The 27,590-nt window shown below is 39.5% G+C and overlaps 1 protein-coding gene across 2 annotated transcripts in view; it reads left to right on the top strand.

The window, feature by feature from the left end:
• The window catches only part of gpd2 (glycerol-3-phosphate dehydrogenase 2 (mitochondrial)), a 29,293-nt gene extending 7,772 nt beyond the window's left edge, over positions 1–21,521 (top strand). For both annotated transcript variants that reach the window (XM_038282116.1, XM_038282114.1), the window contains 15 exons: positions 522–693; positions 790–914; positions 1,001–1,098; positions 1,183–1,346; positions 8,582–8,746; positions 8,851–8,995; positions 9,408–9,601; positions 9,675–9,809; positions 9,884–10,059; positions 14,643–14,774; positions 14,853–15,011; positions 15,119–15,231; positions 15,310–15,388; positions 15,464–15,562; positions 19,054–21,521. In XM_038282116.1, the coding sequence (XP_038138044.1) occupies positions 522–693; positions 790–914; positions 1,001–1,098; positions 1,183–1,346; positions 8,582–8,746; positions 8,851–8,995; positions 9,408–9,601; positions 9,675–9,809; positions 9,884–10,059; positions 14,643–14,774; positions 14,853–15,011; positions 15,119–15,231; positions 15,310–15,388; positions 15,464–15,562; positions 19,054–19,179 (2,082 nt within the window). In that variant the 3' untranslated portion in view covers positions 19,180–21,521. The remainder of the gene's footprint in view (positions 1–521; positions 694–789; positions 915–1,000; positions 1,099–1,182; positions 1,347–8,581; positions 8,747–8,850; positions 8,996–9,407; positions 9,602–9,674; positions 9,810–9,883; positions 10,060–14,642; positions 14,775–14,852; positions 15,012–15,118; positions 15,232–15,309; positions 15,389–15,463; positions 15,563–19,053) is intronic.
• The last annotated feature ends 6,069 nt before the right edge of the window (positions 21,522–27,590 follow it).

Below are 27,590 nucleotides of genomic sequence, written 5' to 3'. Positions count from 1 at the left end.
ACATATTTAGTTTGAGCCACAACCAATGTCCCCACGTGGCATTGTCTCCATGTGCCATCACCCCAATATGGCATCATCCCTATATGGCATTGTGGGGTAAATTCATTGTCTTCAACCCAAGAGGACCTGGAGTTTGCATCCAACCTTAAAAGACTGCAAGTCTGTCAAATCCACTGCCAAATAATAGATCCACTGAAAGGAATTGCATTCTGATACTAAAATTGAAGGTTTACAAACTTTTCCCACTCACTAAGGAGAAAAAATGTTAAAGTTGAGAACTCACTGACTAAAGAGATATAACCCAACCAAAATATGTGCTACATCAGATGTTAGTTCACTGACTAATTATGATGCCAGAATAAAGGACCTACAGCGTGCTTATAATGTTTCAGAGCTTCTCAGGCAAAGTGTTGCTCTGCCTTCTTACCTTTATCTGCCCTGTCTATGCAATACAGATTCAGTTTAAGAGACGAAAGCCATCACAATGGTTGTATTCATTAACTTCCATATGTTGTTTCCAGGCTCGATTGGCTCACGTGGCAGCCGAGGCAGAGCTGAAGGTCCCTTTCGTGGACGAGCTTCCTTCCAGGGAGACCCAGCTTGCAACTCTGCGAGACACTCCAGAGTTTGATGTTCTGGTTGTAGGAGGGGGGGCCACAGGCGCCGGATGTGCCTTAGATGCCGTCACCCGCAGTAAGCCCACAACTGCCTCTACTGGTTGGCTCAAATGTATGAAATCCAGCTTTTGACGAAGTATTCTCTTACACCCTGGTGTCATTCCTTCCTCAGACCTCAAAACTGCTCTAGTAGAAAGAAGCGATTTCTCTTCTGGGACAAGCAGCCGGAGTACAAAGCTCATCCACGGTGGAGTTCGTTACCTCCAGAAGGCTATAATGCAGCTAGACTATGAACAGGTTCGTTCCCGTTCCCCTTCCCTCTGGATTTGCAGCTCCTTTTTCAAACGTCGTCTCACCTTGCCTGTTATTTACGGTGGTCTTAGTACATGATGGTAAAAGAGGCTTTGCACGAGAGAGCCAATCTGCTGGAGATTGCCCCTCACCTGTCAGCACCATTACCCATAATGCTTCCTGTTTACAAGTAAGAATCTAAACCCCTCAAAAATAAACAAAAAAACACTTCTTCACGCCTTTGGTCTTCATACGTATGCGGTCTTAATTACAGATGGTGGCAGTTGCCTTACTACTGGGCAGGAATAAAGATGTATGACTTGGTGGCTGGGATCTACTGCTTGAAGAGTAGCTACGTCCTGACGAAGTCCAAAGCCTTGGAACATTTCCCAATGCTGAAGAAGGACAAGCTGGTAGGGGCCATCGTATACTATGATGGTGAGTACAGGCTCCGTTTCCCTCACCATGTTTGGTAGTTTTATTCGAACAAATAAAGGGCAGCTGTGTCAGATTTCCCATATTAAAGTCACTCAAGAGGTTTTCTGTCAGATTTATCTGTGGACTCTCACCAGGCCTTACTAAAACTCAAATTCTGTTCTGCTGAAGTCATTCTTTGTTGATATAACTTTGATTTTCTTGCAGACACTTAAAGGTTTTGGGTCAAAAAAAGAAAAAGACGTTTTATCTGCAGATCACTCAGGTTTCATTGACTAGTTTGGATAGAACAGCTTTTGTGATCCCTTTCATTTTAGTTGATAATCAGATTTTAGAAGAGAATCTCAACACAAGTAGTAGTAGTAGGAATTTCCATATCCTTCCCCTCCTCCATCAGATGCTCTGACGGGATGAATTGGGGGGAAGGGAAGTGCAGGCTGGTGGAGGATTGGAGCGTCTTTTCTCCAATTATTCCGTCTGGAACAATCACGCCCGTGACATTAAGAAACCTGACCTTCTCTTCCGGCGCTGCAGAGGAGCGTCGCGATGGTCTGCCGGAACGACAAGGCGGCAGCAGCTCTCTCTCCTGCCACTGCCAACAGCAGACCTTTATTTTACTCTCACCAGAAACTGGTCAAGAAACATGTATTCCTCTCAAACCAAATCACCTTAGATTTATGCCTAGGTTTGCATTCAAAACGCCAATGGTTGTTAATCAGCAGAGCGTACAGCTGGGCTGAAGCCCATCTCAGACAGACATCTGGGTTTTTTTGTTAAACTGTCAAGGAAACAAGAATACTTCACATGACAATCATCATAAATGACTTTTAATTAGAGGATTTTTCATGCAGTGTTTGGATTTGGTCAGTATGGACCCTGATAAGAAGAAAAATTATTCCTGGTTTCTTCTCTTCAATCAGACTAATCAATAAACTGCTGCATTGGGGCTAAAAAGTATCTATCTTTAGCTGGGTTAAGTTTTTTCATGAACCGGCCTGGTTGTTTTAGGATTTACAGTATTTCATCATTTGTTATCATTCCATCGGACCTTATCAGTGGAGGAATTTGAGGTCCTAACATTGACTGGACCAGTGCCACCCTTTGATGCTGTCATTGAGATTACTGTTCTGTTAATGACCCAGATCTGGACCAGCTTCAGCTGTCAGACAGCTGTACCTTCATAATAAAACAAAGCCCAAAATGAAGCCAGAAGTCAAAACAAAGTAAACAGACCTGGGTAAATTCTCGTTCAGATACGGAAACTACAAAACAGATTTAAATCGGTGGCAAACGGAGGTGCACTGAGTTTTTCTGAAGACATTTCGACTCCTTTCCAGGAGTCTTTGTCAGTTCTGTCGGTTCATACTAAAGTCAGCTGTAGTTGGAATGCTGATCCTTTTAGTAACACAGAGGTCCCTCCAAGCTCATTCCAAGTCAAATGCAAATCAAAGACCCTCCTGTGGTTCTTCTGGGTTGTTGAAGTCTGTTATGTTTTTGGCAATTTGAATTATGATGTGTAATTTCTTTGGAATGAGTGAAGAGAATACAGTTATGAGTTAAATGAGTTAAATGACCAAACACCTAAGTCGGACACAACAAAATACATCAGAAACCCTGGAGAATGATGGCTGGGTATTTGATTTGAATCTGACTTAGAATGAGATTAGTAGGCTGGCCATCCGTGTTGTTTAAACATTAAGCAATTTAACTTCAAATTGCCTGGATAGGTGTAGAAAGTTTGGTTGCTTTCAATTTGCATTCCATTCTTTTCTGTTTTTATTGGAAAAAAAATAAAGTAATAAACCAGTAACAGGAGTAAGTCTGGACGAAAGTAAACCAAAAAAACCTTTTGAAAAAGAGACCAAAAGTCAGTCAAAAGCTGAATGTAACTACAATGAAGCTCAAAGAGAGATTCTGTGGCATTAGAATAAACCTAGATCATTAAACCCCACCACCGTGCTTGATGCTGAGAGTAGTGGATTCTTGCCCTTGAAACACTTCCTAAAATGAAAGATGGCAGCAGCTGCCTTTTAAAGCTCATTTTGGTATTGTGTTAACACTAGTGTTGCGCCCGTGCCATTTTTTGGCCCCGATATCGATACCCAACACCTGGTTGTTTAGTGTTGGCCAATACCGATACCATCTGTTTGAAATTGATGTGTGTGTGTATATACAGGTGCTGGTCATAAAATTAGAATATCATGAAAAAGTAGATTGATTTCAGTAATTCCATTTAAAAAGTGAAACTTGTATATTATATTCATACATTACATACAAACTCATATATTTCAGATGTTTATTTTGTTTAATTTTGATGATTACAAATGACAACAAATGAAAATCTCAAATTCATCATATCAGAAAATTAGAATATTACTGAAGACCAATAAAAACAAAGGATTTATAGAAATGTTGGCCAACTGAAAAGTATGAACATGAAAAGTATGAGCATGTACAGCACTCAGTATTTAGTTGGGCCTCCTTTGGCCTGTATTACTGCAGCAATGCGGCGTGGCATGGAGTCGATCAGTCTGTGGCACTGCTCAGGTGTTATGATAGCCCAGGTTGCTCTAATAGTGGCTTTTAGCTCTTCTGAATTGTTGGGTCTGGTGTATTGCATCTTCTTCTTCACAATACCCCATAGATTTTCTATGGGGTTAAGGTCAGGAGAGTTTGCTGGCCAATTAAGAACAGGGATACCATGGTCCTTCAACCAGGTACTGGTAGCTTTGGCACTGTGTGCAGGTGCCAGGTCCTGTTGGAAAATGAAATCTGCATCTCCAAAAAGTTGGTCAGCTGCAGGAAGCATGAAGTGCTCTAAAACTTCCTGGTATGTGGCTGCGTTGACCCTGGACCTCAGAAAACACAATGGACCAACACCAGCAGATGACATGGCACCCCAAACCATCACTGACTGTGGAAACTTTACACTGGACTTCAAGCAACGTGGATGAAGTGCCTCTCTTCTTTTCCTCCAGACTCTGGGACCTTGATTTCCAAAGGAAATGCAAAATTTACTTTCATCAGAGAACATGACTTTGGACCACTCACCAGCAGTCCAGTCCTGTTTCTCTTTAGCCCAGGCAAGACGCTTCTGACGCTGTCTGTGGTTCAAGAGTGGCTTGACACAAGGAATGCGACAGCAGAAACCCATGTCTTTCATACGTCTGTGTGTGGTGGTTCTTGAAGCACTCACTCCAGCTGCAGTCCACTCTTTGTGAATCTCCCCCACATTTTTGAATGGGTTTTGTTTCACAATCCTCTCCAGGGTGCGGTTATCTCTCTTGCTTGTACACTTTTTTCGACCACATCTTTTCCTTCCCTTCGCCTCTCTATTAATGTGCTTGGACACTGAGCTCTGTGAACAGCCAGCCTCTTTAGCGATGACCTTTTGTGTCTTGCCCTCCTTGTGCAAGGTGTCGATGGTCGTCTTTTGGACAACTGTCAAGTCAGCAGTCTTCCCCATGATTGTGTAGCCTATAGAACTAGACTGAAAGACCATTTAAAGGCTTTTGCAGGTGGTTTGAGTTAATTAGCTGATTAGAGTGTGGCACCAGGGGCCGTCAATTTTGAACCTTTTCACAATATTCTAATTTTCTGATATGATGAATTTGAGATTTTCATTTGTTGTCATTTGTAATCATCAAAATTAAACAAAATAAACATCTGAAATATATGAGTTTGTATGTAATGTATGAATATAATATACAAGTTTCACTTTTTAAATGGAATTACTGAAATCGATCTACTTTTTCATGATATTCTAATTTTATGACCAGCACCTGTATATGAAGAACTGCATACTGCTTGGATGTAAAATAATTGCCATCATGGCTTTGTCAAGCTGCTGCCTGCCTTTGTGAAGCAGGAAAAAGACTAATACAAAGTGAATCCAGTAGAACATTTTATTGCCTACCTGGAATGGGTGACAATAGCTCTCAAAATGGTATCGGTGCCTTATTTGTCGATACTCGCCGGTACCTATACCACCATTTTATTTCTGGATCGGGGTCCTGTCCAATACTGGTATGGGTATCGGTGCAACACTGGTTAACACACACATATGATATAGACCAGCAAGCAGCCGAAACTCTGCATGTTGTAGAAGGTAGACAAAAACACCAGTCACTGTTCTGTGAGAGACCCGCATGACCTTATCAGCCAGGTGTACAGCCGGTGCATAAGGTACAATGGAGGACTCCACCTTCTCAGTACAAAGACTGTGAAACCTCTGAGCTAATTAAGTCAAGGTTGTGTCTTCTGGCAGAAGAGAGGTGAAGTTGGGTGTATGAGCCTGACAGGGAGGTTATTCAGGTTTTTCCAATGGTATGTTACATGTAAATGAACTGTGTTTTGGCTCAAAACTATTTCAAAAGTTTGTCCCTTTACAGCTAAAAATGGTGAGAAATGTAAATGAACTACACACACATATATATCAGTAAAGTTTAAATGTAAGATCTTCCTCATATATTGTTTTCACATAATTAGAAACCTTATTTAGAAAAAGATTGGACATATGCATTGTAAAAAATATGAATTAGTGTAATCTAGTGTAATCTTTTTTTCAGCTTTAGTAACTGTAAGGTTTGTAGACAGGCAGAAAGCTTGTGGACTTAAACCTTGTGGCCAGTGAAGCATAGAAAACGCACCAAAAGAATAAAATCAGACTGGATCGAAAGATTGTAGAGCTGTTTTTTTAGATATATTTGCAAAACAAAAAACAACTTACATTTGAAAGCAGAGGAACAGGGGTTCCACTTTCTTCAGTCACAGCAGAAGCGCCAAGAAAAAAAGACACACCCACATTTGAGCAACCCAGCTTTCTAAAGCATCAGTCTGTACCATCTCTAATAAAAGGGCTGGAAACTTTGATAACATTTACATTTTTTGTTTGGGAAGCAATCAACTAAATTAAACCTCTCGAGGGAATTTTTTTTTACAATTAAATTCAACAAAATGAAGCTAAACAATACTACAAAATCCAAGCAAAACCCAAAACATCTCTCTTCCCTCTCAGTTAGCATGGATTTTCCTTATGAGGCTTATTTGAAAAACCAGGTCCTTGTCAGCCCTGCTCATTGGCATGCGTGGCAACCACTGACCAGGTGACCTCAAAGAAAAAGAGAGATAGTGGTGAGAACAACAACAACAAAAAAAGTTCTTACAGTTACATCAATAAAGACGACTTAAACCTTCTGCCAATTACTAAATTTTTCAATGGACAGAAAATGCCTGTTTACAACACCTATAAGGCTGGAGAGGTGTTAGCGTTTGTAGCTCATAATGCTCGTAATAGAACAATGATTTTCTTTAACCATAATATTAAGATTGCAGAGGTTACTAAGAAACGTTTTATTAAAGCTCATTATTAAAGGAATAGTACACCCAAAACATGATTAGCCTTCATTTTCTACTCACCCCCATGCTGAACAACACTCTGGAGTACTTTTTTGATATCTCAAATGCATCTGGAGATCTGGGAGGCTTCTTGCTGTCTGCTGACATTCAAATAATGGAGGTCTATGGTGCCCGAGACAGAAAGGTCCATAAAAGTCCACAAAAAACGTGTCAATATTCCTCCATACTGCTCGTCCAATGTATTCCAAGTGTCCTGAGTGGGTAGCATCCAGAATTTACTCGAAACAAAGTCATTTAGAATGTTTTTAGAGCATAAACAGTAGTGTATAGGATTTCCTGAAAGCGCGTTCACGACGCTACGGAAACCGCGGCAGACCAAACCAGATGAAAGTGCGCATTGAGCTCAGCAAAGAACTCATGCTCTTCCTCAACACTGAAGTCCTCAGACATTTTTCTTTCGTTGTTTCTTTCTTTGCACAGGTAAACAGCACATTTCTTCTTCTACGCTTGCATTATTGGCAGAGCAGACGCTGAATGCGCACTTTCATCTGGTTTGGTCTGCCGGCTTCCGTAGCGTCGTGAACGCGCAGGTGCGCGCTTTCAGGAAATCCTATACACTACTGTTTATGCTCTAAAAACATTCTAAATGACTTTGTTTCGAATAAATTATGGACGCTACCCACTCAGGACACTTTGAATACATTGGACGAGCAGTATGGAGGAATATTGACACTTTTTTTTTTTGACTTTTGTGGACCTTTCTGTCTCGGGCACCATAGACCTCCATTATTTGAATGTCAGCAGACAGCAAGAAGCCTCCCAGATCTCCAGATGCATTTGAGATATCAAAAAAGTACTCCAGGGTGTTGTTCAGCATGGGGGTGAGTAGAAGATGAAGGCTAATCATGTTTTGGGTGTACTATTCCTTTAAGCCCTGGAAGGGCTTCTATAACATAATTTTTTCCCCAGCTGGCTGCATTTTTTATTCCTTTTTTGTTAAAAATAAAGTTTCTCTGTCACATTCATGGTTATCTGATTGGTTCTAAACTATTTCTAATTGTGGGTAACTGGTCGGGTCTCTGTTCTGAACTCTACGGGTGTGGGTGGATACAGTTTTGAAAAATCAGACCTGCGCAGGACCCTGAGGTGGACCCCATTTCTAGGTGAGACCTTGTGATTGGTTAATTCAGATCCATATATAGAAATTGTATTGAATGGAAACAATCTACACTAATTTTAGTCATGATGAGGAAACTGAGGCAAGTAAAAATGTCACACCAACGTACCTCATTTGAATGCTTATCATTTTGATTTGCTTATTTTCCTGTTTACTTGCCATGCCGGCTGTTTTTAGTAAAATCTGCACACTTGCCTGTGGGGATTATACTAAGATTGACTGCTTGTGTAAAGCGGTTTGATTTGCAAAACAAACACAGCGGTGGTATTTACATGAAAAACAAAAACGAGTGTTGATGCAGTGATGCTGTCCCCGTCTTGTGACGGTGCAGTGATGTAAATGTCTGTCCAATTTGTGATACTGATAAATCAGGAAAACTTGGTATACCAATGAATGCCAGTTTGTTGGCCTTCAAAGATGGTGCATGCAGTAGAAAGCGGACAAATGGCTCCTCAATTTTGAGGCAGTGACCAATCTGAGGGTTTTGACACACCCAAATTATCTCGAACACAGAGCTTCATTTTGGCCATACCTACATATGGAGTTACTAGACAGATGCAAAGATACATAGACTGATAGAGTGGGTGTTGGATACACAGATGAAGGGGTGGATGTGTGGACAGTAACTATCTGGTGGATCAGTGGATGCTTTGAGTTAATTAATGGAGAACCTTATTTATTTTGCCTTTGTCCTCGTCATCAGGACAGCATAACGATGCCCGAATGAACCTGGCCATTGCGCTGTCTGCCGCTCGCCATGGCGCGGCCGTTGCCAACTACACAGAGGTTGTCCGCCTTCTGAAAACCAAAGATCAGCAGACTGGCAAGGAGAAAGTGTGCGGCGCCCGCTGCAGGGACATCATCACAGGTGAGGGCTCCAACCTCTTCCCCAGTACCCCCGATTGATTCAACCCTTTAGCTCCAAGCTCTTTCCTCAGACGGGTTTTGGAGATGATGACATTGTTATTTCAGGAAAGGAGTTTGACGTGAGGGCCAAATGTGTGATCAATGCCACTGGACCCTTCACTGACTCTCTGAGGCAGATGGACAAACAGGAGATCTCCAATATCTGCCAGCCAAGTGCGGGGGTCCACATCGTCATTCCGGGATACTACAGGTACCCGCAGAAACACGACGCTTGTTGCTGTTTCATATGCATTAACCTGTCCACGTTTGTCCCTTTGTTTTCTCATTCCCTTCTGCAAATAGTGGAGGAGCCTAACTATCACCTGACCTTAGCTTAGAGTTGAACACAATCTTCTCAGGTTGAGAAACGGCTCAGCAATAGAGTGGTTTTGTTGAAGTGGGAGGCTTTAAAGTTCAGCTAAGCTTATTGAGTAAAACCCGAGGGAGCACTAGCCCTTTGAACACAAATGCCAACCACCTCATTTTCTTCTTCATCTTTTGCGCTCACCTCACCCTGCCCCCTCATATCCGTACCTCCCTCCTTCTCTCATCTTTTATGCCATGTTGTCCTTTATTTTCCCAACTCTGTCGCATTAAAAATGTTCAAACCTTCCTCCATTCAGCCCTGACAACATGGGCCTGTTGGATCCAGCCACGAGCGACGGCCGTGTCATCTTCTTCCTGCCCTGGGAGAAGATGACCATCGCTGGGACCACCGATTCACCCACCAACGTAACAGCCCACCCCATTCCAGGGGAAGACGACATCAACTTCATCTTGAGGGAAGTTCGCAACTATCTCAGCCCAGACGTGGAAGGTATTGGACTCGGCTTATATTGTTTCTACAGCAGTGACTACCTGAATAGTATACAACTCTGCTTCATTTTCAGTGCGGAGGGGAGACGTGCTGGCAGCTTGGAGCGGCATCCGCCCCTTGGTGACCGATCCCAGCTCCAAGGACACCCAGTCAATCTGCAGGAACCACATAGTATCCATCAGTGACAGTGGGCTGGTCACTATTGCAGGTCTGCTTGGCCACCATTTGGAAAACTCCACTGAAACGAATGTGTTTGTCTAACTCTGAGCTCTGTGTATCCAGGTGGGAAGTGGACGACCTACCGATCCATGGCAGAGGAGACTCTAGATGAAGCAATTAAATCCCACAGCCTCTCAGCTCAACCTTGTAGGACTGTGGGTCTGATGCTGGAGGGGGCCAAGGGCTGGACCCCAACCCTCTACATCCGTCTGGTGCAGGACTACGGCCTGGAGAAGGAGGTACGACATTGATGTTTTCCCCTTTTATTGAGCAGATGAACCTTTGAAGAGTTTTATAATCGTCTCTGTACTGAACATCAGTTTAGAGCTTCTAAAAAGGGATTTTCCATTACTTTTTCTTCAAAGTACTGCTCTTTGGAGTACATTTACCTCTAAATTTAAGAGTTTGATCAGGATGGGAGTTTCACATTAAACTTAAATGTATTCCAGATGCGTGGTGAAAGATCAGTCCTCTACTCGTACAACGCTGTTAGCAATGCAATTACTTTTCCGTGTATATCCATTTTATGTATTTATTTTAGACAGGAGCATTTGATTTCAAGTGTAAAATGTGTTTAAAAAAACTCTCAACTGTAACAAACTCCATTAAAGCTAACAACTGGTCAAGTAACGGTTAGTTTAATTAAAAGAAATACTAATTAATGGCTGCATAATGTAGTCTAAATAATAAACTAAAAGCTAATGCCTCTCCAGCAGTCAACAACCAAAGCTACCGCCACAACAGCAACCAAAGCTACCGGCATTCCAGCCATCACTGACTAAAGGGCGACAGTGGCGTTGGATGTAGGATGTAGGAGTTTGCCCTGTAATCGGAGGGTTGACGGTTCAAGCCCCGACTCCGACTTTCATTGTCGTTGTGTCCTTGGGCAAGACACTTCACCTGCATTGTCTACTGATGGTGGTCAGAGGGCCCGGTGGCGCCAGTGTACGGCAGCCTCGCTTCTGTCAGTGAGCCCCAGGGCAGCTGTGGCTACAATGTAGCTTGCCACCATCAGTGTGAGAGTGTGTGTGTGAATGGGTGAATGAATGTAGTGTAAAGCGCTTTGGTCAAGTCTCCTAACTTGAATAAAGGCGCTATATAAGTACATGCCATTTACCATTTACCATAAAGCTAACACCTTCAACCAACAGCAATTAAAGCTAATTTCTCTTGTGCTAACAGCAACTAAAGCTTACTATCTACAGCCAACAGTGACTAAACTTAACACTTCTTCAACCAATGACAATTAAAGCTAATGTATCCCCAGCTAACAGCAACTGAAGCTAACTCCTCCCCAGCCAACAGCAACTAAAGCTAACACCTCTTCAACCAACAGCAATTAAAGCTAATATCTCGCCAGCAAACAGCAACTCAAGCTAACTCCTTTTCAGACAAAGTTTTCTAAAGCTAACACCTCTTCAACCAACAGCAATTAAAGCTAATATCTCGCCAGCAAACAGCAACTCAAGCTAACTCCTTTTCAGACAAAGTTTTCTAAAGCTAACCCCTCTTCAGCCAACAGCAATTGAAGCTAATGCATCACCAGCTAACAGGAACTGAAGCTAACTCCTCTCTGGCCAACAGCGACTAAAGCTAACACCTCTTCAACCAACAGCAATTAAAGCTAATATCTCGCCAGTAAACAGCAACTCAAGCTAACTCCTTTTCAGACAAAGTTTTCTAAAGCTAACCCCTCTTCAACCAACAGCAATTAAAGCTAATATCTCGCCAGCAAACAGCAACTCAAGCTAACTCCTTTTCAGACAAAGTTTTCTAAAGCTAACCCCTCTTCAACCAACAGCAATTGAAGCTAATACATCACCAGCTAACAGGAACTGAAGCTAACTCCTCTCTGGCCAACAGCGACTAAAGCTAACACCAATTCATCCAACAGCAATTGAAGCTAACACCTCTCCAACCCACAGCAATTAAAGTTGCCAAAAAAGTACCAAAAAATAATTGTAAAATATATAATATTCTTTTTTTTAATACTTTGATAAAGTTTTGGATTTAGGTTGTCTTAAGGCTAATTTATACTTCTGACGCATAGCCCTTGAAACCATCATCTGTCAATCTGTCTCTGCGCACAGATAAAAAAAAATCCTGACTATACATCGGACGCTAGCAAACTTGCGCAGACCTCAAGCAGACGTGCGCAGACAAAAAACAGCTGTGATTGGTCCTTGGTATGCCTTTCCGGCTGTCTGTGTGGTCATCCTTCTTGATTCGGTGCCGGGTCAGGTCATTTTTAAAAACCGAGGAATAACAAGAATGGATTCTCTAGATCCATCTCTGTGACCGTGATATCTTCCAGATGCGCCATTGTTGTTTTGGAAAATAAACACTCAAGCCGGCGCTGCCAAAGAACTTCTTGTGACCATCCGCCGAAGTTCTCGCAAGTTCTAGAATAGGCTCCCCCTCACACTTTGACAGAAAACTGCTGTGCGTCCCTAGAAATTCTTGACCGACGTTACAGAAGCGTACCAGCAAAACTGGTTCGCGACCAGACTCAAGCAACATATGATGTGTGCAGTTGCAGAAGTGTAACCCGCCCTTTAGATGATATTTTAGCATACCTGTTTACTCAGTTCTTCCATGAGAACTTCTCCCTTACTCTGTCAAACTGAGGTTGCTCTGAATGTTGGTCAGTAAGGTACAGACCAAGAAGAGACTGCTTAAAAAACAAGGCGATCTGAAAACAAACCCTGTCGAGAGTTTCAGTGAGACTGGTACATTTCTCCAGCAGCACCCCTCGTGGTGACATTAAAGCTTCCTCTGACATTTGTTCAATATTAAAAAAAAAGTCATAGAGAAATGCTATGAGGGCTGCCTGATTCATCAATATCTTCATATAAGGATACATTGACCGGAGTCAAATGCGGCATAATTATCCAGTTTGGATTAAAAGCAGCAGACGATAGTTTCTTGGAGAAAAGGTGCCTCTAGTAAACTTTCTACTCATTAGAAGCTTTCACAGCTGCTATGGTGTTCTGAAGAATATTCCTAAAAGGTCACTGTTGATATTTGGACAGGGTTTGCCCTTTCACATGATCGGCAAGTGATCCATCTGAATAACAAATAGGCCCCTTTGTTCTGTAAACAGATGATGCCTCATTGACAAAGCAGTGCAGTCGTTGATGTTTCCTCTACAAATAAGTATGACAACTGATTAACTGAATATTATAAACTTAAAGTACACCTTTGAGTATTTTTTTTTAGTAGCAGTATTGTCATTTCATTCATAATTCTAAAAGATGCACTTTGATTGACATTATGTACTACCAGGAAGTTTTTACTCATCATTTTGTCCATATTTTAAGTTACTGATTTACAATTTAAACAATTTGTAATTTATTGTGCATGTCCCTAAACCTGCTGGACTGAGTAACCAGTTTGCATAGTAATGGCAGCATCATTCTATGGGATGGTTACAGTTTTCTATGCGAAACACTCTGTGTTTCACCTAAAGTCTGGATAGGAATCCAATTTATTATCTTACCAAAGACCTACAGACCCATTGATGTAACTGATCATGCTTGAGACGATCTAGAATAGAAGGACATACCCTAAAACAGGGAACCTTTTGGTTGTGATTGCTGCTAAAACAATTTGATCACACTTAAGGAATCCTTACAGTAGCTGTGAAATCTTATGTACTCGTGGTTCAAATATTAGATTTTTCTTCATAAATTTACAAAAATACCTGACACATGTTTACCCCTTGTCTTAAGGGCTAGTTTGTGTATTGTTAGCTGACCAGGTTCATTCATACCAGTCCGCCAGGATGCAACAAAGGCCAAATGGTAGAAACCATGTATTTCTATGTTTTAAGTTATATATTAGTTGTTTTTAAGATAATATACTAAAAGGCTATTTCTAACCAATAATAATTCCTCAGTACTTGTAGGGTTTTAGGACATTAACTCCAGCCCCTTCCAAAGTCAGGAATCAAACGCATTAAAAAAGTTTTTTCTGTCCTAAATTAATTCTTAAATACTTTGCATTTTAAATGGGAAATTAAATAACATGAGCAATTAACATAAAAATCTACCAAAAAAAACCCAAAAATGGTTTATGTAGAAATTGAAAAGAATAGGTCCTGATATGTAGCCCAGAGGAACTCCTTAAAGGGATCGATAAATAGTTGTAAAAGTAGAATTTATTTAAGAAATATTTATTTTTGATGTAAATACATTACAGTATAAATACTATAAGCTGTTTAGTTTTAATAAATATATAAAATATACTGTCACACTGACGTCACTGTTGTTTATGATGCAATGCATTCTGGGTAAAGGACCTATGCTAGGTTTTGTAGCATTAACCAAAATAGCATTGTTTCGCCCTTTTATTTGTCCGAACCTGTGCTGCGCCATGTTTATGGATTGTAAACGGAGTTGTTTCGGCTTGTTAGGTCAGACATGACTGGCGCGGTGTGTTGACGTCCGTACCTTGCGTTCAATGGTATCCTGTAAATTAGCGAGTCAACCTGGCACTGGTGTTCCCACAACATGCGATCAGTGTGCCGCTTGCCCCAGGTAGACACGCGTCAGTGAGCTCCTCCCAGTGCCACTAAAAGTAGTTTGTTCCCGTGTTTAAACAGGTTTTTCAGCCAGTGGGAAATGGTTATTTTCGGGTTATTTTAGATACTTGCATTGAGTCAAATCTAAAGGTTCAGTTAAGGGACACTGGAAGGTACTGAACTTAATGGTTAAAATCATACAATGTGGGTTCGTCGAGGAATTCTGAGACATCTTAATGAAATGGACTGGATTATTCATGATGACTCGTTTCTTTGTGTAATTGTATTTTTTTGCTGCAGGTCGCTCAGCATCTGGCCTCAACCTACGGCGGGAAAGCGTTCGACGTTGCCAAAATGGCAAAGGTTACAGGCCAGAGGTGGCCCATCGTTGGGAAACGTCTGGTGTCCGAGTTCCCCTACATCGAAGCAGAGGTAAAGCCGTCACCATCTGACGGGGAACCTTCCAGTTCAGCATCCAGGGACTCTCTAAGACCAGGTCCCTCATTCCAGGTGCTGTACGCGATCAAGGAGTACGCCTGCACCGCCATTGACGTCATCGCTCGGCGCACAAGGCTGGGCTTCCTGAACGTGCAGGCGGCGGACGAAGCGCTCCCCCGGATTGTCCACATCATGGGCAAAGAGCTGAACTGGAGTCAAGAGAAGAGGACGGTACGGGACACCTACCCTCCTCCTCTACTTAAAGAATGACTTTTTATTTAGTCTAAATGAAGTGATTGTGTTTATTAGTCTGGTTCTGTATCTGATGTGAAATCCAGGAGGAGCTGGAAGCAGCAAAGAAGTTTCTGTACCATGAGATGGGCTACAGGTCTCGATCGGAGCAGCTTACCAAGACATCAGAGATCAACCTGGACTACCAGGAAGTTGTCAAGTACTGTTCTTTTTCCTTCACCTTCTAAGTCCCACTTCTCATATTCCCCCTTCCTAAAAATTAGGATTTGTTTTATAGGTACAAGAACCGGTTCCATAAATTTGACAAAGAGTCCAAAGGCTTCATCACTACAGTTGATGTCCAGCGAGTCTTAGGGGTAAGTCCCTTTCTGCCGGTTTCCTCTCCTCCTCAATACGCACCATTGATCCCTCGTTCTCCCCCCCGTCTGCAGAGCATCAATGTTCACATCGACGAGAACGCACTCCATGAAATCCTTAACGAGGTGGACCTCAATAAGAACGGACAGGTGGAAATCGACGAGTTCCTGCAGGTAGGCTAACATATGACGGGAATAGTCTGGTTTCTAGCTCTGATGCCTTCAGGTGACTTTAGAAAAGTATATCCCATGTTTTTTACTTCAGCTGTACTTTCATTCACATGTTCTTCTGAGGGATTCAATAGGGATCGAAATTATCTACAAACTGTTAAAGTATAAAAAATATTGCATAGCAACAATATGGAGAAAGGCTGATTTTTATCCTTTTTTTTTTTTTTCTGAAGAACCATTTATGGCCTGATTACAACATATTTTACAACCGGTTATTTCATCCAAAAGATAACTGCTGCTTCGTTTACTACCACTAAAAAGGATGAATTACTGTTAAAAGCTACTTTTTAAAGTTAAATTTCAAAACAAAAATGTAAATAATCCACTTATTAATGTCCCTTTTTTAACAATATTTAATTTAAATCAGGCCAACAACCGATTTGAAATATAAATACAAGGATTGAACGTTAAAATTCTTAAACCGAGCCAGTAAGCGGTATGGGAAAAGGCTTCCTCTGCCGTTTGTCTCAAGTGCTCACTGATATTATTTTCACAGCATTTTTGCGTCCTTTTTATCACCATTTCTTTGTGACTTACTGACAAAATAACAGGGTACTAGAAACCCAGTTTTTATATAAAACTTCCTGGTATTTCATGTCAATGAGTTGATGCAATCAGCTGGTTTTCCTTAGATTGAAACTTTGAATCAATCAGACTGTATGATCTGGTTGAATTGTCTCTATAAAGTGTCTTGAGATGACGTGTCCTGAATTGGAGCCATATAAATAAACTGAATTTAATTGATATTTTAAAAGTTTTATTAAACCAAACTGTCCCACAGCCAGTGTTGGGAAAGTTCTCTTTCTACGTGAACTAGTTCAAAGTTCAGTTCACACATTTTAAAATGAACTAGTTCAGTTCATAGTTCATAATTCAAAACCAAAAAATGAACTAGTTCATAGTTCTTTTTTTTTTTTTTTTTCATATATTGCTCAATTACACCATAGCCTACTGTAGAACCACAGACAGCAATTATTTTATCAGTTGTAACTCTGAAACTGTGCGTCAGATTTCATCTTCATATCCAGTTTTGAATCCTTATCCAACCAGGGTTTACATTAGCATTTAGGGGACAGCATTTCCCCATTGTTGCTTTAACGCTTTGTTGCTGTCCATTCACTTCACACTAGTAGCAGCTGCAGCTTTCACCCCTACAGTATATTCTCAAAAACATCAGGAAAAATGTGCTGCTTGAATGGCCTTTTTTTATGAGTAATTATTAAAAGAAAAATAGGAAAGTAGTCTTTAAGGTGCAAATGTTTTTTTTTTTATTTTAATAATTTTTTCCATTTGAAATTCCATTTCAATACATACTAAAAAGGAATACTGGAATCCTGGAAAATTATACCAGGCAGGTTTAACAAACAAGTTACATGGATAGTAAAACCCTCAAGAACAGGGGTCTTCTTTTCCAGACCAAGGACCCCCAAACTGATGGCGAGATGGAGCGGGGACCCCCTAACTATATATATTGTATGAAATTGTGTTCTATAGTCACTCTATTACAGATGGAGTAATGTAAAGAAATTAATTTCTCCCTGGGATTATTAAAGTTTTTCTGATTCTGATTCTTGGTTGTTGTGAAGGAAACGGTGCCCAGCTTGAAAGAGCTCCTGTGTGTCGCTGAATGTGTGCATTGATGACTGAAAGACATCTTCTGCCTCCATTTATCTGTTTACTACAGTGTGTTGATTTCATGTTAATGATTATTTAAAGACATTTCAATTAGTGGGAAAAAAAAATTGCAGGGGGGGAATATAAAAATATCAACTAACCATGCAGACCCTCATGCAGTACCTCCGTAGACCCCCTAGGGGTCGCGGATCCCCTGTTGAAGACCTCCGCTCAAGAAGATTTTACGAACACAAACTGAGGGACCAGGCTGAGGTAGGAATTTAAGGTTACTGAAGTGCGGATTTATTTACTGAAAGCCGGCGGGCAAACTTGTTGCCATCATCCTCACCGACCACCTGGTCATAAAACTGTTTTAAGTGATCATACTGCTGCTTTGTCGCCTCCACGCTGCTGTGGCTTCCACACAGCATTTTGTTTTGATGACGCACGCGGCTGTAGGCTACGACACTGGTAGGTGGTGTTGCCAGATTGGGTGTTTTTCCCGCTACATATTAAGGCCTGTTTACGGTGTGATTTAGCCGGGGTTTCGCCTGGAGGACTCTATAGAAATCTGGCAACCTATTGAACGGAGCTGAACTGAGAGAGCGTGCCGTTCACAGACACCAGAATGAACGAGTTCACAATAACGTTCATCAGGCAATAATGCAGTACGTTCAGTTCACGTTCGCCCAAAATATGAACGAGTTCATGAACTTTCGCTCAATGAACGCGTTCAGGCACAACACTGCCCACAGCATCAACAGTGGGCACCTCGTGCTTTCCATTTCACTCTTTAGACCTCTAGATCAGTGGTTCCCAATGTAAGAAGTCCCAAGATGATCCGTGAGGTGTACGGAGGGCCAAAATAAAAATATTTATATGTTTACATCTCAAGAAATTAACAATACAACATGGAAAAAAGCCTGGATTTATCTAATATGTAATAAAATTATTATATATATTTAATCAAACTGTAAAAATACTGTGATTAATAAATAACTAAAAATACAATAAAATGATTGAGTAAGTAATTACATTGATTAATTAATTAATAACATAAAAATGACTATAATTATTTTACTTTATATCAGTGGTTCTTAATCCTTTCTTGGTGCCCCTTTTTGATTTTGAAGATCAAATACAGAAAAGCATATTGCACTGAAATAAACAAAAAAAATGTTATTAACAAAACTATTCAGATTTTTTAAGTTGTATGTATTTGTGTTACAAAAAAATGGAAATTGGCATCAATTTATATTGTTTTTATTAACTGCTCGCACTCTCCACCGTGGGAACTGGTAATTTATATGTACAAATTAGGAGTTATTAAAGTTTATTTAGGAGTCACAGGCTGAAATGATTCAGTTGATCATTTCACCAAAACAGTCCCACAGCATTATGGAATCTCCGCCGTACGTTATTAGGAGTAGTTTTGATTTCACAACTAGGAGCTTAGCTTTCACACAAAAGTCACTCATATATTTTCAGTTACAAAATGTATGTTTTAGGGAGTTGTTGACAGAGAAACAGCCCCACAGCATCATAGATCCTCTTCCATGCAATTCTTTTGTTTGTAGATGTTTGTATGAAAATCCCAACAGAGAAATTCATTTTATTTATGTTACTGATTAATTGGGATGAGGATTAGGGGGATATTGGTTTGTAATTTCTGATTTTTAAACGTTGGGATGTAAAGCTGGTCAGAGGAGTTGCTCATCCTGAAGGAACGCTAATTATTTCTACCAGAGGGACCTCTTAGCTTCAGGTTGACAGGCTAACCTTTTCCCCACCGTGTTTCTGCTCTTTTACCCCAAACGCAGCTGATGAGCGCCGTGAAGAAAGGACACGTGTCCGACAGCCGCCTGGCCATCCTCATGAAGACGGCCGAGGAGACGCTGGAGCAGAGAGGGCCGGTGACGGTGGACCGTAGCGGCGGTGGAGTCTGAGCCTCAGAGGCTGTATGCAAATGGTCGCATTTGAATCACAATAAGGCAATCAGACTCGCAGCGGGACGAGCTTGACCGAATCAGGGTGTGAGGGGTTGGGGGGGGTTGGATCTAATGATTGAAGTCAGGGAGATAATTCTTGTGCTTCTGAGGGCATAAAACGTTTCATCGCAGATTTCGAAACAAAAAAAACAACCTTTTTGACATTTTGCCGTTTCCAGAATCGCTCCATATTTTAGCGATCAGCACTGATTGTAGATTAGAAACATTTCAGATCAGCTTTCAGGCCTTTTTTTTTATTTTTGAAGCTGCAACAATTTCAATCAATCCAGATGTTTCCACCAGGAAATTAAAAGTTAACCCAACTACACATGTTTTATGATTAAAAGGGGAAATATTCACAATATTCAAAAGAAAAAACAGACGGATTTGTTTGGATGAATCCTTTGATGGATTAAAACTTGTTCTGGAGCTTTTTCTCTCTGCTGCTCTGTTGGAATTGATCAGAAACTAACACATAACAAATCCTCACTTATTTTGCCTTTAATGTAAATCATAAGCAAAATGCTGCAGATGTTAGGAGGTAAAGACTTTGTAACAAATGCAGGCTGGGTTTTGGAGGAGAGGAATTAAGGATTTTTAGATTTTCATTTTTTTTTTATCAATATAAATATTAAAGAAACGTTTCAGCCAAATATTATTGTTCTTTAAGGCAAATAAAGCTTTTACTAGGGTTTTTAGTGTTTATTCTATGTTTAACAGAGAAAGAAAACATGTTTTCTTGATGAAAAACACAATTCTTCACCGCCCTCTACAAGAAATTTGATAGATGACTAAAGAAGCTCAAATTAGATAATTTTGTCTCTTTGTTCAATTTTCTTTTTTTAAACTTCCTTATCAAAGAAAATAAAGATGCTTTCTTGCTTGGAGCTACAGAACAGAGCAGATAAACATCCATCGTTGCGTCGCCGGGTCTTGACCACCGTTTGACCCGGCGTACAAATTTTGGAATTTTTTATTTATTTTTTTTAATTCCCAAAACGCATTTTGGTTTGAACGCATCTTAAGGCCAAGCCTTAAGCCAGAAATCCTAACTTTCACAACAGAATCCTTATTTTTCCATAAATTTGTAATCTTTTTAAGTTTTTAACATTTTTATACGAACATCGAATATTTAAATAATAATCACAGCTGGTATTTCCCGATCCTTGCAGTGTTTAGCATTGCCATTTGTGTTTAATGTGGCTCCTACCTGCTAGCAAGTCGCTAATAAATAAATGATCTTAAACTCTCTTTAATGAAAAGCTGTTGTTCAAAAATGACGAGGCTGAGCTTTATAACTAGAAGCACATTTAAACTTTAAAAGTTCCTCAAGCACTCCTGATGCTCTAATTTACTTTTTGTACCTTTACCTGCTTATCCTGCCTAGAAGCTGCAGCCACTAAGGAAGTTTACAGGCTTTTCATATTTTTCTACTGATTATTTATTCTTTATTCGCACTACAGCTGCCTGTAGTTCACTGAGATTATATTTAAGTATAAAATATGAGGAATGGTGGAGGTTTTATTTTAAAGCAAAACGACTACTTTTAATAGTGGAAAGTATGAGCTAATATGGGGTTCCAAAAGTGTCAAGATTTTATTTAAAAAAAGCAAAACATAAACTATCTGAATGTCATCATTAGAAATAATAAATGTGTCTAAAAGGTTTGAAAACAAATAGTTTTAATATAAAACTGAAATAAACACATTAAATGTAATATATGAGTGAACATAAAGCTCCATTCAATGGTTTAAATATTTATTTCATTATTTTTATGGTTCATTCTATGCAAAAATAACTTCCACCGTCAGATCAACTGCACACATCTAAGGCTTCACTGGCCCCGCCCGCAATATAAATGTAAACATTGTTGCACATCTTTTTACAATAAATCAAATTGATTTATAAATTAGATATAAAATTTTAGTTAAAAAAAAGCATATTTTTGTAATATAATATATGTAGCTAACAAGTATACATTTAATATGAATGTTATTTTTTATTGATTTATATTTTCAGTGAAACGTGGCATGTTTGTACCCCCATATGAATGCCGTTAATTGTAACCATAAATGTTTTTTATTACTCTTTCTATTTGCATGCTTCTGGTCGAGAACAAAGATTCTGCATGTTGGCTGACGTCTTACTGCTTATGCAACTTTTTTGAAGTTGTAAAAATTGTTTGATGCTGTGATGAATGTATGCCATGTGCCTTCACTAATTTTTATTTTCCCACAAAGCGCACAAAGTCCAATGTTTGTATTTGATGATTTGTTAAATAAAAACATTTATGAACCAAATTGTGCTTTGATTTTTCGATCTTGGATATTTTACCTTCTAATTTCACTTGAAAGCGAAAAAAAAATATTATTTTGTGTTTTATTTTAAATAAGAAGAAATAAAAGTTCGTTTTTCTCACAAGAATAGAAGCGCACTCACACATTGTGGGCTAATAGAAAGTGGCTGAAAAACATCCTTTTCTCCAGAAAAGGTCACAGTGAGGTTTGAGTGACAGCTCTAAGTCCTCCGCTCTTGTTACAGTCCGCAGCAGAGACGTCTTCCTGGGGAAAAGGCTTGGAGCGCCGGGAAGCAATTAGCAGTCATAAATAAGGGGGAAAATCTGTGTCGGGCCACCAATAATATGGTTCAATGCTCCCTGGAGGATTCCCTCGTGGCCATGGCAGAGAGGCCTCGATAAAACTTTATATTTTCATTCATTATGGAATACTTTACAGATATAAACATAAAAAAAATTCTAATCCAATGAAATATGCAATTTCTGTAGCGTAAATAACAGTACAGTGATAAGTTAGACATCGCTACAAAATATAATCACTTATTTTTTTATTTTATCTCCACAAACACATTTCTCAGAGTGAAGCATGGTAGTGGCAGCATTGTGAAGAGGGAAAAAGGTAATTATTTTTCAATATCTTCAATATCTTAAGGTGATTTGCGCAGTGTCTTATAATGCATAGAAGATTACACAAGCTCGGTAAGATTCACTTTCTCCATTTAACTTAGGCCCGTACTTTAACTAGACCGTTCCAACCCATCAATATGCTTTAATTCCAACCGCTGGTTTTGGGTGTTGATTTTGCTGTAAGCCACACTATGTATTTTGCAAGTTCTTAATGTTTTTATGCATTTTTTTTATGTTGTTTGCTTTGTCTTTAGTGAAACCATGCGGCCCACATAATGATTCTGCCACCACCATGTTTCACCCTGCCACTTTTATTTACTAATTAGGTGCTTTCTAAAGCCAGTAGGTGGCAGTGGACTTTGTTTAGGACAATTAATGGTCACAAACAGAGATAATCATTAATTGTTAAGGGTTTTGACTTTATATTGATTTCTATATAAACATGGGCGGTTCTAGACAGGGGCCAAAGGGGGCCAGTGCCCCTGTAGATCATGTCCTAGCCCCTGTTATGGCCCCTGTACTGAAGACATAATACTCAAAGAAATTCTAGCAAATTCTGCAACAGACATGGTTACTGATAGGTCCTTTGGATCTATTTCATTTTTTTCCTTTACAAAATCTGTTTAATTATCCAAAAACAATAAGGTGATAGCTTCAGTGGAAATGAGGTAGGATCCCAGTTTTCATCTGCTAAATGTTTTTTCAAAACAGATAAAAAAAATTACTCACATTTTTACAGCTAAATTTATCAGTTTTTCTTGAGTTCTAATTCAGATTTTTACTTAAATTAAGTCAAAAATGTGTAAAATTCCTGAATTATGAATGTATATTGACCTAATAAGATAGAATTTTGATAAAACCTAATTGAATAGAAATGTCCCTACATGCAGCTCTCCTAATATATTTGAATCCCTTGCTCTGATTTTTATTTCATGCTTTTCTGGGCCCCCATAGAAATATGCGGGGCCCCTCCTGGCCCCTGGTACATTTTTGTCTAGAACCGCCACTGTATATATATATATATATATATATATATATATATATATATATATATATATATATATATATATATAAATACAATTCTATAATGATGATGTGCATTTTTACATCAATAAGTCTCTAATTATATAGAAATCAGTACAAGACAAAAAAGATTGTTGCTGGGTCCAGATTGACATGGGCGGGTTTTCCTCACCAAAGACACAATTCTATTGGTTTGTATGAACGTTAGCGACAACAAATGTGTTTTTACTGGGCTTAAAGTGCAGATAATGTGATGTCTAAAATGCAAATGGTCAAACTCAATATGGAAAATAGAAATCTGAAAATGTAAACTTGGTCAAATTTTTTTTTATAAAAAATAGATACAAAAAATATTATTTTTTTATTTATTTATTTAAATCAAAGTAATCAGCAAAATTAATGCAAAATCCTTTTTATCAAAGCTTCATTTCGGGTTGCATTTTTTTTCAATTTATAAAATGTTTTATTTACTTTCAACAATAATTGAACAACATTCATTCCATAGATTTGCTCTAAAGAGTATTTTTGCACCACAAAGTATAAACCAACAGCACTTTTAGACTTAGCAAACCACATTTTAGAAATTATTACTGCTACGTTCACACTGAACGTGATTTGAGCAGCTGAACCAGCAAATTTACATGAAAAGTCTAGAGTTGAAGCGTATCAAAAAAAGTCCTGCAGCCAATCTTGAAGCATCTGTACAAAGAAAATTGAGTGGTATGATCAGTTGTTGAAATAGTTTATTGATGCCTAAATTAACTTGAAATTACGGAAGAGAATTAGGGCCACTCAAAAAATAAAAAAAGTTAACTGATTTTTACATTTTATTTCAGTTTAATATGGGAAAAAAATCTGAATTCTGACTTTTTTCTCAGAATTCTGATTTTTTTCTCAGAATTCTGACTTTAATCTCAGATCTGACTTTTTTCTCAGAATTCTCACTTTAACTCAGAATTCTGACTTTTTTCGCAGAATTCTGATTTTATTCTCAAAATTCTGACTTTAATCTCAGAATTCTGACTTTTGAAGAATTCAGTGTGATTGCAGCATTAATGTAAAATTAGATGATGCATAGAAATAGGTGCCTGTAAACACTGCCAGATGAGTTTAAAGTAATGGTGTAAAGGATCTGATTATCAAGCTGTTTATTGTCGGGTTTTATATTATATGCAGAAATAGAGGGGCCCAGCAAGGACATTTTGCTCAGGGCTCCATGGAAGTTTTGGCCAGCCCTGTTCCCAAAGAGTCGTGTGTATTTGATCTCCATACGAATGTCACATTTACTGCTAAAAGCTGTATTTAAGATCTGTTTTCTGCATGTAGATTTTTGTAGGTGTCAGTAAAGCCTCATGACTCTTTCTAACCGGTGTCCTCCACAGACCAGCAGCTGGAGAGCCTGAGCAGTTAATTGGAAAAGCAGGAGTGGGAGTCAAAAACCATTCAGATGTTTTTTTTCACAAACAGGTCGTTGCAAAAATAATGATGAGTTTTAATTAGAAGTGTGAATAAGAGCGCTGGGACCAGGCAGACAGCTCCGGTTCCTTTCAGCCAATAATTATGGTAAATAAGATGATAATTAACTGACGGCTCTCATCGAGCTGGAAGGAGATGTTCAAATATTGATCTGGAAGTGGAACGGTCTCACGGGTTTTATCAGCGGCCGGTGTTAGCTTGTTATTGGACTGATTAAAAGTCAGGAATGTATTGAAAGCCTGGAAGAATGATGATTACCACTGGCATCCCAGTTTCTGGGTGGGAATAATAGTTCAGACCTTTCTGGCCCACTCTGGTGGAACAAAAACGGCATTCTTCCAGATGTCCTGACATTTACCTGAGTCATTCACGGCCTTTGATCCACACAGGAAGCTCTTTTCAGCCACAGTTCTTTGGACACCTGTCAATCAAACAACACTTCAACAGGCAGCTTCAATAAAAGAAAGACAAAAAATGGACTATTTATCCCAAAATATTTCCAGATTATTTTATTATCATACATTTTAGCTGATTTGAAACGCACTCTTGGTTTACCGTGGTTCTGCTGCCTGGTAACCAGGCTTCCTTTCCACAAAAAGGTCGGTTCAGTGAGTCACTCAAATGTCCTCGGTTTTGCAGCGAGGCGTGACTCAGAATACACAACAAAAACGGCTCAGTCTTTAGAAAGCTGTTTGAATCTCGGGTTAGGCAGAAAAATGAGGATTTTTACTCTCTGAGGCTAAATAAGTCTGCTTCATAACTAATATGAAGAAAAAATAAATAGATAAAACTACTCTGAAACACTTTTTGTTAGCACTCTATGTCTATTTCCAGGAATGTCCATGCTTAATATATAGATGCTCCCCAAAATCAGATTTTGATACTCAATGACATAGCTTACTATCCATATGCAGATGAGACACAGCTATATATTACTGTGTCACCAGCTGACTATGAACCCTTTCAAGCTTTGGGTAAAGAGATCAAAGATGGGACAAAGTGTTCTTCAGCTCAATCAAAATAAAAATGAGCATATAGCTTAAATTAATCCAGCTAGAAACCCCCAATCTGGCTCTAAATTTGGGTATAGTCATTGACCTTCAGAAGCTCCTTAATACAGAAGCAAAGTCAACCTTCTATCACCTAAAAAAACATCTCCAACATCAAAAGACTAATGTCACAGCAAGACCTGAAAAATATTGTAACTCCAACCATTAGATGCAGCAGCATCTTCACAGGTTTGGAGCTGATCCAGAATACTACTGCCGGCGTCCTCACTGAAGCTAAGAAAGTAGAGCAAATCACCCCAGTTCTAATCTCTTTCCCCTGGCTCTCCATATCTCATAAAATTGATATTATAACAGTTTTGTCAGTTTCTTAGCTCCAAAATACATTTCAGACTCATTGTCAGTGGATCAACAGCACTTTACTTTGCTTAGCACAGTGCAATTGTTTCAGAGCGCAGGGGTGAGCGTTCTGCGTCCGGTCTTATAGAGCCAAGTACCTTCCAACAGGGGTTTTAAAAAGAGGAAGTAGGAATTTGGAATCCAAGAGATTAATACAGTATCGGTGTTCCGCAAAGAAGGAGCTAAAGTTAGCAAGTTAATAGAGGCAGGAGTAAATACTGCCAAATACTGGTGTAAAACTGTTTATGTCCGCTTTTAAGGTCAGCTCTTGGTGCATAATGGTCCTTTTTTAACGCCAATATCTGGTTTTGGGTATTTTTCAGTTTTTTAGCGGAGGAGTTTAAGTATCTTGGGGTGTTGTTCACGAATGAGGGTAAGATGGAGCGGGAGATCGATAGGCGGATTGGTGTGGCGTCTGCTCTGAAGCGTGCGCTGTACCGGTCTGTTGTGGTGAAGAGAGAACTAAGAAAAAAAACAAAGCTCTCGATTTACCGGTCGATCTACATTCCTACACTCATCTATGGTCGTAGAGCCATCAAGAGGAGCCAGTTGAGATGGCTCAGGCATCTGGTTAGGATGCCTCCTGGATTGATGGGTATTTTTCATGCTACCATAATTCCAGACCTACCACCTTTAAGACTTGAAAAGGTATTTCACCTCTGAGGCAATGACCATGATCTTAAAACTCAACATGCGGAAAGAAGACTAGATCAAAATTAGCTGTTAGGAAGCTAGGTGGGTTCTATAGTTCTTAATTATAGCCTTTATATCTAATGCGGTTTCCCGATTTTGCCATGACTACAAATCAGTCAAGTTTTAAGACGTTGTTAGAATCTGAATGGTGTGAAATACGTTGCCTGGAACACACAACCTAAAAAATCTGAGCTCCACGACTTCTTTAAATGTCAGTGTGAAGGGTGCAGCGACTCGCTGCAGATTAAAACCTCATTAACTCACAGCAGATCCTCTGTACCTGTAAGAAGAAACACTCAGAGGACACAAGAGGGCTTCCTAACATGAAAGAAGAGGATTTATCGTCTCTCAGAAGCACTCTAGTGTTGTCAGTTCCTTCCTCTCTCTCTCTGTATTTTCACCCAGTCTTGTCTAAAAACTGCCTCTGAGCCCGGAGCAGGCCGTGATATTTCCCTCTGATCTTTCCCTCACACCTCGCCGAGGATTCTTCCATTCCTGAACCTTTTGTTTGGCAGCAAATAATTCCCCTTTAGAAGGTTGGGGAGCGCTCCAGGTGAAGCTTCTTCCTGTGACCTCTGACCTCTGAGATGCAAACGGTGACATTTTGCTGCATTTCAATGAACCATAAATAATTCCTCAAGCTATCTGTCTTCATTTGGTTGTGTTGCTTTGTTAGGAAAGACAAAGCTGCTGCATTTTTACGCCTAAACGTGGAAGTATTTGATTAATTTACCTTACAGATAATTAAAAAATTACAATAATCTATAATTAGACAAATTAATAATCCACTTTGTAAAGCTTTTTGGTGTTTTCCTGTCCAAACAAAATGTAGGGCAAAGCCTGACGAT

This window comes from Cyprinodon tularosa, unplaced genomic scaffold, assembly GCF_016077235.1.
Source record: "Cyprinodon tularosa strain WSP-4 unplaced genomic scaffold, ASM1607723v1 ctg18, whole genome shotgun sequence".
In the NCBI taxonomy this organism is placed as follows: domain Eukaryota; kingdom Metazoa; phylum Chordata; class Actinopteri; order Cyprinodontiformes; family Cyprinodontidae; genus Cyprinodon; species Cyprinodon tularosa.
This window is presented reverse-complemented; position numbering and strand designations above follow the sequence as displayed.